General features: G+C 27.7%; 1 protein-coding gene across 3 annotated transcripts; it reads right to left on the minus strand.

The window, feature by feature from the left end:
* Window positions 1-631: 631 nt before the first annotated feature.
* On the minus strand, window positions 632-5,077 carry LOC124420405. Of its 3 annotated transcripts, XM_046953046.1 has the most exons (4): window positions 4,690-5,077; window positions 1,438-4,616; window positions 794-925; window positions 632-709 (listed from the first exon to the last, which is right to left on the minus strand). In XM_046953046.1, the coding sequence occupies exon 2, from the start codon at window positions 3,106-3,108 to the stop codon at window positions 2,206-2,208; it is 903 nt and encodes a 300-aa protein (XP_046809002.1). In that variant the 5' UTR covers window positions 3,109-4,616; window positions 4,690-5,077; the 3' UTR covers window positions 632-709; window positions 794-925; window positions 1,438-2,205. The 3 variants fall into 3 exon arrangements, with proteins under 3 accessions (XP_046809002.1, XP_046809003.1, XP_046809001.1); XM_046953047.1 differs by having other exon boundaries at window positions 1,758-5,077; XM_046953045.1 differs by having other exon boundaries at window positions 1,438-5,077.
* Window positions 5,078-12,699: the final 7,622 nt, after the last annotated feature.

The raw sequence follows: 12,699 nt of genomic DNA on the forward strand, positions 1-12,699 counted from the left end.
TTAAATCCGAAATGTTGTCAGAACTGGATTCACAATATTTAAAAAATTTCGACTGCTTCTTCTTATTGTAGTACTTCACATATATCTTTCCTCGTCGTTCCGTTCTATAATATTCCAATTTTTCCGATTGAAAGTTTTGTAAAATTTGTCTTTCTATTTCGTAACTAGTTTGAAGTGACATTTGTAAATTCTTTGACTCGAAATGTTCAACAATAATATTTATTAAGCATGAACGTTGCTCTTCTGTGATTAGATGTATTTTTTCGTAATATTCTAAAATGTTGCACCCATTTGTGTGTTGTTTTAAAATGTCCAAAACTATTATTTTAGAATTTTGAAACTCGAATTCGCTGCAAGAAGACTGAGACAGTGAAAAAGGTGATGAAACGGTTTTGGATTCCTGAGAGTCACTCAAGGTTTGTTGATTTATTATGGGGATGTTATTCTCCGCCCTCCACTTTTGTAAATTGTATTTAAAAATGATCTTGTCGCCAATTTTCATTTGCTGAGTAATTTCAAATAAGTCATTAACAGACATAATGGAAAGGGCATGGTTTGTGATGTTTTGTTCTGAAAAATATATATTTTAATAGTGTGTTTAAATTTTTACATAATTATTAATAATGTTTACCTTGAAAAAAGTTTATGAGGTGATTTAGGCCCCAAGAAGTTAGTAGATTTTGTAACGTGTTTTTTTGAGTTTCTTCATCTAAAAAAATTTAAAAGTATTCTTTAGTGCGTATCATGGGCATAAATGCAATTTTTTTATTGATTTGTGCATATTCCAGCTTACCTTTCTTATGAGTCATTGATCCACTTGAATCGACAACCACTTCCTCAATCGATTGAAACAAATCCTCCTCCATAAGTTTGGTTTTCAGCAAATGCTCCGTTTTTATAGTAACAAAGAACTTCTGAATATCTTCTGTAAATTTAGTAACTTGTAAATAAATTTCATTGCTGAGAGTTTGTCCAAAATTACAAAACATAGATAAAAGGGGCTGGATTATTAACTTAAACATGTTTTCATTTATCTTTTCTGCATCTTTTCTTGAAAATTGGAAGTTTGAATATAAATTACTCTGAAATATTAAACAATTTTTAAGTAATGTATTAAAGCATACATATTCTTTTGAATTTTGATTTTCCTCATGCCCTTTTGCTCTACTATATTCTGTTTTATAATTTTCACAATTATTTACAAAAGTTTGCTCATTATTTACAACACTTTTTATATTTGTACAAGTAGAATTATTTTGACTTGAATGTTTTGTTCTGACATGTTTTCTGAAAGACGACGAATTCTTATAAATGCTTCCGCAGCATTTATAATCAACATTATATTTCAGAAAATGATAGCGTTTTAAATGATTAAAGTAGCTTTCATTATCATTAAAAACGTTTTTGCACAAAAAACACTTCATTATTATTAATTACCAAATTAGATTTTGATCACTATTTAACTTTTTATAAACACCAAATATATTTTTTACTCAGCACCTCTTCACTTTTTGACTGTTTAAAATAAACTAAAAATAAACTCTCAAAAACAGGTGGTGATGCAATTTATGTTGTTGTTGTAATTTTTTTATACATGTCGCGTTATGTTCCAACTATATTTTATTTTTTGCACTTCTTACGTGTTGTTGTACCAACCCTCAAACACAGCATCAACTAATTTGATGCTGTGTGTTGTTGTTGTACAAATTATTTTTTTCACTCCTGTTTGTAAGAAATAAAGTGGCATAGAAACTCACAAAAATCAGAAGTTGATATATTGTATTATGTTGTTGTTGTACCAACTTAAAACACAACTGATTTTTTGTCTCCATCAGCATCAACATTCTCTTGTGTCCCGTTATTTATTTTAGAAACTTTCAATATAATGCAACTTTACGTTTCACATTGGGGCAGACCTATATGGATCATGGCGATAAATAAACGGCTGAGGTTTAGTATGAATTATTGGTATCACTGAAAAGGTAATTTTGTATAGATTTTCAATATGTAAGAAAAAAATAGTATTACCTGCCAAAAAATCCTAAAATTACAAAAACATTTTTTACAGAAGTAAATAATTATATATTTTTTATATAATAGTAAATATTTATATTTTTAGGCGAAAAAAGTAAAATTAGTATTGTTAATATAATGTAAATATAAAAATTAATTAAAAACTTTTGGATGTAAATTGTAGTTTATTATTTAGGAGGAATTTTCATCAGAGCTATTATCCTCATTTGCTGAATCACATGAATCACATTCAAAATCAGATGTTATTTCATTCGGTATTGCTAAAAACTCTTTTACTTCTTGGGGTAGTTCTTGTTTATTTTTCTTTGGTATTTTTCGTGTTTTTGTTATTATTGGATCCGAGTTAACAATTAAAAAGTTGAAAATATCTTCTAAGTTTTCTTTTCGGCCACATCTTCTCGCATTATTTTCTCTGACTTTTTTGAAAGTTTTATTACAAGCTTCTTGAGCCTCTTCTGATAAAATGCCAACAGGTAACTTGGAGTCACAAACTATATCTGGGCCGTGTATGAGAATTTTGTGGAGAGTTGGCGACATGTTGTACCAAGGATATTTAGATACATATAACTTGGCAGTCTCTATGCAAAACTTCCGAAAATTATTTTTTTCAATAGTATACTTAGATGATAATACAACTAAGATCGTATAAATATTTTTTATTAAATTTTTATCTATACCTGTTATTTCAGATGTTAAAGTATAATGTTTAAAGAACCGACGAGCGGTATTGCCGTCATTATAATTACCCATTCCAGGCTTTGGCCGATCTATTATTAAACCTAACTGGGTCTTAAATTTTTCTTGTATTATTTTCTTATTGTTTTTTACAATTTCCTTCTCATTATTTTCCCGCGTTTGCCACTTCCTTATGGGAATTTTATAGGAAATGTGTAGTAGGCATTCAAAGGATTTAATCCCTGAATGAAGAATATAAATGCCATTTTTTAAATTTTGTACAGGAAGTTTTGTAACATTCTCCAAATTATTAAATGTACTAGATTTTGCTTTGCATATATAGCATGACATAGTTGATTTGTTACCTGTGATGTTGTTGCAAACTTTACCATCTATCATTGTTAACAATAGCGAATGGTTTATATAAAAAGTATGTTTGTCTAAAATAACTACAGATATTTCTAAATTTTGAATTTCATTTTCAATTTCATTTTTTTTTCTTTATAACAACTTCTGCGGTTTCTTTTACGTATTCTATACTTAATGGTCGGCAATACCTAGTAGACGAAGTACAGGGGTTTTCCCAAATTATTTCTTCGCCAAAACACAATCTTAGAGGAACTAAAGCTGCCAATAAAACATGGGAGTCCGAATTTTCTTTATTTTGAAAAGCTTGTTTGTATTGATTGTGTCCGGTTGTTCCATCTAACCCCCACTTGCTGTAAAGAGTTAGTTCGGTACATTTACTATCAAAAGTCAATGTTTTAAGCAACCTTTCAGATGTAATATCCAGTAATGCCTGTAGCTTTACTGATGCATACGATTCGGTTACAGTTATATTTTTAGGATAACACTTTTTTTTGCATTCTTGGACCAATTTATATGACGGAAAGTATTGCTTGGCCTTTGATCTTATTAACTGATAACTTTCTCGCGAGAGCTTTGCATCAATAAGAACTCCTAATGCTTCTTCAGGTGGCATTATTTGATTTTGTTTATTTTCATCATCACCTGGGGAACTGCTTTGATTCAAGTTTTGTACAATTTCTGCTTCTTTTATGTTTCCTTTTTTTCTTAGACTCATTTGAGTTGCAAATATAAGTTCAGATGTGGTAGTGCTATCCAGTAAAAATTTAGTTTTTTCCCGCTTACTACGGTCGGAGCATTGATCAAAATCTAAAGTAGGACGTCCCCTATTTGTTTTTTGAGTTTTCTGAAATGTAATTAAACATTTAAGCCATACTTGATTTTTTTTTAAGAAAACACTCTCTGTTCTTTTAGCTTCATACCATTTGTTTATGTAAGTATGTTTAAATTTATAAAACTCCTTAGACTTTTCAATATCTACTTTATAGTCTTTCATCAGGTCATTCCTCTAATCATTTATTTTTAATGTTATATTTTTCACTTCCTTAGTTTTTAATATATTATGGAGTTCCAAGTAGGAAAATGTTAGATCGGAGGTCATAGTTGTTTTTTATTTTAATGTTTTGGTTATACACTGATGGTATTGTAATTTTTTATAATGTTTTCTTCGTATTCCAAGGGGATATAGAAAGCTTTTTTCTTTTCGGATCTTGATAACTTATCACATGTTATACTTACAACTTGTTCTTCTAATAATAAAAGCTGCATCCAACAATTAAAACATAATTTCTAAAAAAAATCTACCTTGAAATACGAATATAATACCTACAAAATATTTTTTATTATTTACCTTTAACGAATTGTATATTTTTGTTGAGCACTATTGGTGAATTATTTCAATTAATTTTTAAACATTTAAAGAAAATATATCAGTAAACTGCGTGGTATCTTTGTTTAATTTTAAAATTGAATGCAAAAATCCAAAAACTAAGTGATTTTGCTTGATATTTCAATATTTTTTATTTGCAAATTTGGCAACTCTGGCGAAAAGAAAATTTTTAATCTTTATTCTGAATAACTGCAAAGGTTTTTATTTATAAAGAACTTTCTTACATGATATAATACCTCCATTTGTTTATTTTATATAAACTATTAAACTTTATATAATTAAAATTTTAGTATGGAATGACATCTTTTTTGGTCCGCCTGTGTCCCAATAGGCAACTTTTGGCAACCTTTAAAACCATAATCTATTTCAAAACATTTCACCGAGTATTTTGTATAAAAAAATTTATGGAGAATTCGGGAGAATTTCATACTTTTCTTACTTCTAAACTTTTAAATAATAATAAAAAATCCAAAAATATATACATTTTCTTTAAATTATGAACCTGGCCAAGTATTCTTCTGAATTAATTCCAAAATGTTATCTGTTTATTCACGACATATTGTTGTATTGGAATAAGAGCAAATTTTATTTTTTTTTTCTGGTTTTAATACATAAATTTGCATTAATTTCAGGTGTATGAAAAAAGTATATTAATAAAAAATATTTCATGACAATTTTTTTCTTAACTTTGAAAAAACATAGCGGTTCATTAAAATCCGACTGAAAAAATCAGATTACGGTTTCATATAGAGAAAACTGTCAGCTTTCCGCCAATATAATTTTTTCGCCGAAAAAATCAATTTTCATTTTCGAATTATCGCCAACCGTCTCCATATGTCTGCCCCAATGTGCGTTGTATTGATAACCAAATTGTTGTATTTACTATTATTATATTAAATACTTACTATTTTTTAATGACACATTACGATAAATTAATGATAAAATCATTGTATTTACTATAAATTGTCATTAAAGATACATTTGTCCGTTATAATTTCTTAGCAAATAAATATAATGACACATTACGTTATATGAATGACAAGTTACATTAATTTAATCACATGGTTTCATTATCATTACGTGATTGTTAAAAAACTTGTTTAAAATGTTAACGTAAAATGACATGATTTGTGGCGTTTTTCGTCTCATTAATGACAATTTATCATATTTGCAAAATAACAAAAACTAAGCCACTTTAACGCTAAAAACTACATTAATTCGGTTCCTTTATATATAATTTTATTTTATATGTATATATATATATATATATATATATATATATATATATATATATATATATATATATATATATATATATATATATATATATATATATATATATATATATATATATATATATATAATATATATTATATATATATATATATATATATTTGTTTATTTTTTGATATTTCATCAAACTAAAATTCGAAAACAAAAAATACATTATTGCTACGTAAATATTTCATTAAATATTGAAGGGGTGCTGTATTTCTTACAAATATTACTATATTTACATAAAAACAATTAGGATCTGCCAATTAAACCTTTTTTAGACCAAACAATTAATTTAGGAAATATTCGTTATTCAATTTATATATTAAATCTCACGTTAAAGTTTAACGTAATATTAACGTAAAAAGTTTTGTAGCATTAATGACACTACGAAATACCAAAAAATAATAATTTTGTTTGAATTGTAATATTAACGTAACTGTTGTAAATACAACGTAAAATTTCGTAGCATTAACGAAACTTTTCATTGCATTAACGTAAACAGGTTAACGTAAGAGTTTCATTGGGGTTACGAAGCGTTTTTCTTTCAGTGTATGTATTTAATTTCGATACTTAAACATAATTATGAACTTAAGCCCTATTTGGCGGGTTCAGTTGTATGCGGCCTAAGTGAAATAATGAACCGATGATAACTATTTTCAATAGGCTTCGTCTACGGTACATTAAAATATCATGAGCCAAATTTCATTGAATTATCTCCAAAGTTTCGACCTGCACTTTGATTACAAGGTTTACAAGCCCTATTCGGCGGGTTCAGTTGTATGGGGGCTAGGTGAAATAATGGACCGATGTAAACCATTTTCAACAGGCTTCGTTTACGGTATCATAGACGATCATGTGCCAAATTTCATTGAATTATCTCCAAAATTGCGATCTATAGTTTGATTACAAGTTTTACAAGCCCTATTGGGGGGTTCAGTTGTAAAAGTTTAGATGAAGACCAGGGTAGGTAAAAATATCGCTCGCGATCGCTATTTTATTTATATCGCTCGTTTTAAAATTCAAAGTCGCGAGTTTAATTTTTTAACACGAGAGCACAATTTTACTTAGAGTTTTATGTGTTTTGTATTCGCTTCGTAAGCGATATTTACATGTTTTTGTTTTTTCAACTCGCTTACGAGGGAGTGGAAAACGAGTTGAATTCGAGTTAAATTCGAGCCGAAAATCAGCAAAATGTGTGTGCAAGAAACAGGTTCTGTTGTGGTAGTAAAAAAGAACCCCTACAAACATTTTCTATTGCAGAAGTTACCCGTGTGAAACTTCCAAACGTGCTAAAAGCTCACCAGCGAGTATTCTCACCAGCGAGTATTTAATTAATATTGAATATACATACTTTTGTATTTGTTGAAATTACCTGTTATACTTTAGGAAGCAAAAAAATTCCCTTATGATCAATACATTTTCCACCAAAGTGTAAACGGTCAGATCTATTTTTACATTTTCTGCAAATAATCGACATTTTAAATGGAACCGCGTGATGAAATAAGACATTTATAACTTACCAGATCCCTTTTTTATATTTTAATTTTATTAGAAGTATTTTAATAGGGGATTACTGCTTTCTAAAAAAATTAAATAATTAAAATTTAATATATTTATTTATTGTTTTGAATCAATAAAACGTTACCTTTTATGAACATTTTTTAAATAACTTGGAATTAAACCGTCTATAAAGATCTGAAATTACTAAGTCATGGATTAACGACCCTAAACGGGATATTGCTTTTGACACTAACTGCCTGTCCACACTAGGAAACTTTTTTTGGGAAACTTTTGATTTTGAGTGAGAGAGAAAGAGAAAGAATATCATTCATCTCTCTCGCGGTACGGAGTTTCTCGTACTCGGAAACTTCTTTTGTTTTGTTATTCTTCTCATTCGTACAACAACAAATCAATGCAATTAATACGTAGTTTCTGAAACGAAAGTTTCTATGCGTGGAATTAAGAAAACTTCAAAAGAGAATGAAGAAAAAGTTTCTTAACATAAGTTTCCTAGTGTGGACCAGGTCTAATACTGCAATACTATTTTTTGTTTGCTCTCTTTTAAACTGTCAGATCCATTTTTTACATTTTCTGCAAATAATCGACATTTTTAATGGAACCGCGTGATGAAATAAGACATATATAACTTACCAGATCTCTTTTTTATATTTGAATTCGGTTAGAAGTATTTAAATAGGGGGTACAATATTAGCTACTACTTTCTAAAAAATAAAATAATTAAAATTTTCGTAATTAATTTATTGTTTTTAATCAATAAAAACATTACCTTTCATGAACATTTTTTAAATAACTTGGAATTAAACCATCTATAAAAAATTGGAAATTACGAGCCTTGGATTATTTTTAAAATTATTTACAGTCACTAACACTAATACTGCAATACTATTTTGCTCTCTTCTAATTAAGGAGTTATACACGTTCAAAAACTATCTACTTAGGTTTAATATCTTGGAAACGTCATGCTCAATATTAAGAATATTAGTATCATATGATAGGTCATAGAAAGACCTGGTGTTAACAACTAAAAAAGTACCTATAATTAGAATAATTAAATCCAAAGCTATATGAAAATTAATAAAATTGTATTTATTTAAAAAAGGTTTAAAAATATCTGATTTCAATATTAAATATCTTATATGGGCAATTTCGTGTCGTGTGACCCAAGTCAAAAAATAATTTATGTATAAAACAGTAGTATTAATTTCAATATATGATTCCAGATAGCGTTTGAATACTTTAAGTAAAAATTTTAATGTATTTTGTTTTTGTTACGATAATGAAATACAAATAAAATTTTAGCTCAAAGTGATCATACGTAATCTAGAAACAGGACCTAAACGCGCTAATAGTTTAAAAAATATTGAAAGATAAGATTTAACTCAAATAAATCTAAATAGGTTAAAAATGCAATGTTCATCAAATGAAAGACGAAATGTACAACTTGAAAAAGTCTTTAAATGCTTATAACTCCTAAACCAATTAAAATATTAGACATCGTTTAAAAATAATGGAAATGGAAGCCGTTTAGAGTTGTTAACTTATTCCTAAAATAGTATTTTAATGTAAAATATGACAACTTACTTTTTAATTTAATTTATAAAATCCTTGAAGATAATTACTTTTTGGTATATATTTAATAAACTTCGCCAATTAACAAAACTTATTAAATGTTTATTAACAGTTGACTTTTAACACAACACTGTCATATTGTTTTTTATTACTTAAGATTCACATTATATTAATTACGTTTTTTTCTATGAACAATAAATTCAATAACTCATTTAAGTTTAACAATGAATAATTAAAACTAAACATGACTGGACAAAACACAAAACATCACTGAACTTAGCAAAATTTCTGCATTATTTATTTTTATTTTTTTCGCGTTCACGCTAAAAAATAATAGTTTAAAAAATATTGAAAGATAAGATTTAACTCAAATAAATCTAAATAGGTTAAAAATGCAATGTTCATTACCCCACAGAAAATTTTCAGAGTACTCGGAATTGTAACCAATGTTGTGTGCTTTACTTTGTGTTACTTATAATTTGATTTACTTGTATATTAAATCTGGATATGAAGTTTAAATTTTTAATAATTTTGTTTTTACGCATTACATCTTAATATACTTGTGATTAACATTGTATATGAGAACAGAAAATTAAAATATTAAAAAACAAGTGTGCTGTAATTTAATCAACAAAATTTTTTTCATTTATCGAAAAATTTTTTGGATCAACATTTTTTCAATGTTTAGATGAATTTTAAGCAAAATTTGTTGCTTAAAATTAGGATCATGATTTTGTGATGATTGGAATGGCCTTATATTTATGAATGAATTTGTAGATACATGTATTTGGGTAGCATTTAAAAAATAACATACATATTTAGATACTTCTTAATACACATGTATTTTAACTAGAAAGTTGTTGTAGATACTTTTTAATACACTTGTGTTCCAGCTAGGAAGGTGATGTAGAAACAATTTTACTTACTAGGTATATCGGAAAGAATGTAGGAATAGCTACATTTCCACACACAAGTATATTACAAAAAAGCATAATCTACACACAATATCGCAAACCAAGTATATCAGTTAGTGTGTCATTTTCAAGCGGCCATACCCTGTGTAAAGTAAGCCAGAGTGTGTGTAAGTTTGTAAGCTCTTTCGAATACAAAATAAGCAACACAATATCAATGTAGCAAGCTATAAATTTTCTGTTGGGTTAAGTTTAACAATGAATAATTAAAACTAAACATGACTGGACAAAACACAAAACATCACTGAACTTAGCAAGATTTCTGCATTATTTATTTTTATTTTTTTCACGTTCACGCTAAAAAATGGAGTATTTATATTTTTTTGTTTTTGTACTTTTCTTACTTTCATCCGGAAGTAACCTAAAAATATACTTTCAGACGGCGAAAACTAGAAATTAATGTATTTTGTTTTTGTAAAATGTGTGCTCTCGTCTGACAATCGTCCAGAAGTGACTAAAATCCACACTTCCAGATGAATAAAATACAACATTAATGTGAACACTCTTCAAACTGTCTTCCAGAAGTGACATAAACATACAAATCAAGAAGATACAAATTAGGAAACAATGTATTTTGTTATTGTAAAATGTGTGTTCACACCCAACTCTCATACAGAAGTCACTAAGACGTATACTTCCAGATGAAAAAAGTTCAACAGTCATGTTCTTTTGTTTAAGCAAAATGGATGCACTCTTATAACTATTTTGTATATTACAAACATCAGCACAAACCCAATATACCCTCCCCACTAAAGAACTCCATTTTTAGCGTGAAAGTGAAAAAATAAAAATAAATAATGCAGAAATTTGGCTAAGTTCAGTGATGTTTTGTGTTATGTCCAGTCATGTATCATTTTAAATGTTTGAAGGGTACGTATACATTTTTGTTACTAACACATATTTTGATTTAGGTAGTTTTTCACTAACACATGCTTAGAGTTAGGTATTGCTCTCAACCCTTCAAACATTTAGAAGACAAAACTATTGCGCATCACCCAGAAGCCACGTCAGAAACATTTCTGGACGATTGTCAGACGAGAACGCACATTTTACAAAAACAAAATACATTGATTTCGAATTTTCGTCTTCTAGAAATACACTTTTAAGTTACTTCCGGATGATAGTTAGAAGAGTGTTGAACTTTTTTCATCTGGAAGTATACGTTTTAGTGACTTCTGTATGAGTGTTGGGTGAGAACACACATTTTACAATAACAAAATACATTGTTTCCTAATTTGTATCTTCTTGATTTGTATGTTTATGTCACTTCTGGAAGACAGTTTGAAGAGTGTTCACATTAATGTTGTATTTTATTCATCTGGAAGTGTGGATTTTAGCCACTTCTGGACGATTGTCAGACGAGAGCACACATTTTACAAAAACAAAATACATTAATTTCTAGTTTTCGCCGTCTGAAAGTATAGTTTTAGGTTACTTCCGGATGAAAGTAAGAAGAGTACAAAAACAAAAAAATATAAATACTCCATTTTTTAGCGTGAACGCGATATAAAATAAAAATAAATAATGCAGAAATCTTGCTAAGTTCAGTGATGTTTTGTGTTTTGTCCAGTCATGTTTAGTTTTAATTATTCATTGTTAAACTTAACCTAACAGAAAATTTATAGCTTGCTACATTGATATTGTGTTGCTTATTTTGTATTCGAAAGAGCTTACAAACTTACACACACTCTGGCTTACTTTACACAGGGTATGGCCGCTTGAAAATGACACACTAACTGATATACTTGGTTTGCGATATTGTGTGTAGATTATGCTTTTTTGTAATATACTTGTGTGTGGAAATGTAGCTATTCCTACATTCTTACCGATATACCTAGTAAGTAAAATTGTTTCTACATCACCTTCCTAGCTGGAACACAAGTGTATTAAAAAGTATCTACAACAACTTTCTAGTTAAAATACATGTGTATTAAGAAGTATCTAAATATGTATGTTATTTTTTAAATGCTACCCAAATACATGTATCTACAAATTCATTCATAAATATAAGGCCATTACAATCATCACAAAATCATGATCCTAATTTTAAGCAACAAATTTTGCTTAAAATTCATCTAAACATTGAAAAAATGTTGATCCAAAAATATTTTTCGATAAATGAAAAAATTTTTTGTTGATTAAATTACAGCACACTTGTTTTTTAATATTTTAATTTTCTGTTCTCATATACAATGTTAATCACAAGTATATTACGATGTAATGCGAAAAAAAAAAATTATTAAAAATTTAAACTTCATATCCAGATTTAATATACAAGTAAATCAAATAAGTAACACAAAGTAAAGCACACAACATTGGTTATAATTCCGAGTACTCTGAAAATTTTCTGTGGGGTAATGAACATTGCATTTTTAACCTATTTAGATTTATTTGAGTTAAATCTTATCTTTCAATATTTTTTAAACTATTAGTTTCTATCGTTAGTGACTGTAAATAATTTAAAAAATAATCCATGACATAGTAATTTCATATCTTTATAGACTGTTTAAATCCAAGTTATTGAAAAAATGTTCATGAAAGGTAATGTTTTTATTAATTCAAAACAATAAATAAATAAATAAATTTATTAATTTTTAATTATTTTATTTTTTAGAAAGCAGTAGCTAATATTGTACCCCCTATTAAAATACTTCTAACCGAATTAAAATATAAAAAAGGGATCTGGTAAGTTATATATGTCTTATTTCATCATGTGGTTCCATTAAAATGTCGATTATTTGCAGAAAATGCAAAAAATGGATCTGACGTTTAAACTTTGGTGGCAAATGTATTGGACATGAGAGAATCTTATTTTTATTGCTTTTTAAAGTATAACTGGTAATTTCAATAAATACAAAAGTATGTATATTCAATATTAATTATAAGATTATTTTG

The sequence above is a fragment of the Lucilia cuprina genome, chromosome 5, assembly GCF_022045245.1.
Source record: "Lucilia cuprina isolate Lc7/37 chromosome 5, ASM2204524v1, whole genome shotgun sequence".
In the NCBI taxonomy this organism is placed as follows: Eukaryota; Metazoa; Arthropoda; class Insecta; order Diptera; family Calliphoridae; genus Lucilia; species Lucilia cuprina.

Excerpts from the sequence above, each read along its gene's own strand:
- LOC124420405 (XM_046953046.1), bottom strand. The coding sequence starts at position 3,108 with ATGATAGATGGTAAAGTTTGCAACAACATCACAGGTAACAAATCAACT.